The sequence below is a fragment of the Fulmarus glacialis genome, unplaced genomic scaffold (assembly GCF_000690835.1).
Source record: "Fulmarus glacialis isolate BGI_N327 unplaced genomic scaffold, ASM69083v1 scaffold27854, whole genome shotgun sequence".
Lineage (NCBI taxonomy): Eukaryota > Metazoa > Chordata > Aves > Procellariiformes > Procellariidae > Fulmarus > Fulmarus glacialis.
Window position 1 is genome coordinate 1,119 of NW_009206538.1, and position 2,354 is coordinate 3,472.

At 62.7% G+C, this 2,354-nt stretch overlaps 1 protein-coding gene across 1 annotated transcript in view; it reads right to left on the reverse strand.

Moving 5' to 3' along the window:
* The window catches only part of PSMC5 (proteasome (prosome, macropain) 26S subunit, ATPase, 5), a 3,301-nt gene extending 1,112 nt beyond the window's left edge, over positions 1 to 2,189 (reverse strand). Inside the window, exons 1-7 of the mRNA XM_009575788.1 lie at positions 2,118 to 2,189; positions 1,598 to 1,667; positions 1,342 to 1,439; positions 911 to 967; positions 580 to 810; positions 242 to 368; positions 5 to 68 (exon numbers count right to left, since the gene is read on the reverse strand). Coding sequence (XP_009574083.1) covers positions 5 to 68; positions 242 to 368; positions 580 to 810; positions 911 to 967; positions 1,342 to 1,439; positions 1,598 to 1,667; positions 2,118 to 2,189 — 719 coding nt within the window. The remainder of the gene's footprint in view (positions 1 to 4; positions 69 to 241; positions 369 to 579; positions 811 to 910; positions 968 to 1,341; positions 1,440 to 1,597; positions 1,668 to 2,117) is intronic.
* Between the last annotated feature and the right edge of the window lie 165 nt (positions 2,190 to 2,354).

A 2,354-nucleotide genomic window follows, 5' to 3' on the forward strand; every position in this document is an offset into this window, starting at 1 on the left:
GGCCAGGAAGATGATGGAGGGAGCGTGCTCCCGGGCCATCACAAACAGCTCCCGCACCATGCGGGCGCCTGCGGGGAGCAGAGAGGGCTGAGCCCTGGCACCGCGCACAGCTCGGCACAGCCGCAGCGCTTCCGTCTGCCCCGGACACCACGTGAGGGGCCTGTCCCCAGGCCACCCAGCACCATGAGAGCCCTCGCTGCGGCTCCGGCGCAAGCAGCCGCCTTCCCCCACGCCCTTTTACCTTCGCCGATGAACTTCTGCACCAGCTCGGAGCCCGAGACGCGGATGAAGGTGCAGTCGGTGTGGTGGGCCACGGCCCTGGCCAGCAAGGTCTTGCCTGTGCCGGGGGGTCCGTAGAGCAGCACGCCCTGCAACGGCCATGTGGAGACCTCAGCACCGCTGCTGGGCCGGGCTCAGCACCCCTGTCCGTGCCCAGCACCCCTGTCTGTGCCCGCACAGGCAGCCACACCCCGACAGGAGACATGGGGACGCCCCCGGGGTGACACAGGCAGCATCACAGTGGCACCGCAGAACCCCGAATGCTGACCCCCACCACAGACCCACAGCAGCGGCACTTGCCTTGGGCTGGGCAATCCCCAGCGCCTCAAAGAGCTCGGGGTGCTTGACTGGCAGCTCGATCACTTCCTTGATTTCCTTTATCTGCTTGTCCAAGCCCCCAATCATCTCGTAAGTGGAATCCGGAACCTTCTCCACCATCATCAGGGACACGAGAGGGTCCACTTTGTTGGGCAGGATCTTGTGCAGCGTGTAGCTGTCGTTGCGCAGGGCCACGCGGCAGTTTGGGGTCACCTGCAGCGAGAGCAGAGGGGACCTCAGCATCCCTGCGCAGGGAAGGGGGCAGCAGCTCCAGGCTGCCCGGAGGGAGCGGTCACGTCCCCAGGACACTCACGTCGTTAATGTCGATGTTCTTGTCTACGTCCACCACAAACTTCCCCTCCGGGTGCACCTGGAAGGTAGTAGTTGCCACCGTGAGAGTTATTTCTCTGAGAAGTCCCCTGTCGTGTGCCCGATATCCACACCAGCTGCTCGGAGCGGGAGGAAGGAGCCAGAGAGCTCAGCCGCCACCAAACACCCTGCGGCCCCTCCTGCCCCCGGGAAGCCCTAAGCCAGCTGCCTCCCACCCGCCTGGGGAAGGTTTGGAGAGGCCATAACATGCTCCTCTGGAGAAAGAACTCTCACTTCCCGTCTTCTAGTTGTTACATGCCCCCAGAACTCATGCTCACGCTTGCTCCAACCCCCGTGGGGTCAAAGGGAAGGTCTGTCAGCCCGCACCCCGCTCACCCCAGCCCTGGTCGCCCTCAGGACAGCTCAGCCTCGTACCTTGACAAGCACTTTTTTCTTGTCCATGGCTCTCACCACTTCTCCCACATAGGAGCCCTGCTCCTGCAGCAGCTGCAGCTCCTCCCGCAGCAGGCGCACTGCAGAGAGGGAAATGTCAACCACAGGAACCCACACCCAGACCCCCTGCCCACAACGGAGGGGGAGCACTCACCACGGTGGCCAGCAGCCACCAGCCCAGTGGGTAGGACAAGCCCCAGAGCCCCAGGCGAGGAAGATGAGAGAAGCCGAGCCATACCTTTAGCGTTCAACTCATTTCTCTGCGCTTGCAAGCGCCGCAGATTCTGGCTCTTCTCGTTCACGATGAGCTGTTGGGAGAAAAGTTTTGCTGAGTCCTCCACATCCCACGCAGCGCTCACATCAACCAAGTGTGGGCACCAGCACAACGGCTTCTGTCTCAGGACAGGCACCTGGAGGGGTACAGCCCTTCCCAACAGGACGTGGCCAGCCAAACCCTGCTGCCAAGGGCTGCGCAACACCTCGCACACACACAGCAGTGCTGTCAGCTCGTAGGACTGAGACTCATCTCACACACCCGCACCACTCAGAAGGCAGCTCCTGCTTGTAGATACCACTGTGGGGCACTGCTTCCTCCTCGCACCCCAGAACAGGGCACCCACAGCACAGAAAAGGCTGTGGGTGCTTTCGAGGCAAGCACAGGTGTAGGGACACAGCCACGCAGTCCCAGGTGGAACCACAGCGATGCTGTTCTGGGGCAGGCCGGCTGGGCATCTCCTGTGCAGCCAGGACTGGCTCACCTGCAGCTCCTCGATCTTAGACAGGTAGTACTGCCGGAGCCCTGTGCCGCCTTTGCCATCATCCATCTCCATCTGTGAGAGAGCAGAGCTCAGCAGCACGGGCTTTAGCCCCAGCGGCCTCCCATTCCACCCCGGGCCTCGAAAACCATCTCTGCTCCGAGTCAGTCTCTGTGCTGACTCTCTGGTCTCCGTTTCCCCCATCCGACCTCCCCCTGTGTCCCCGCTTTCCCTCCCACC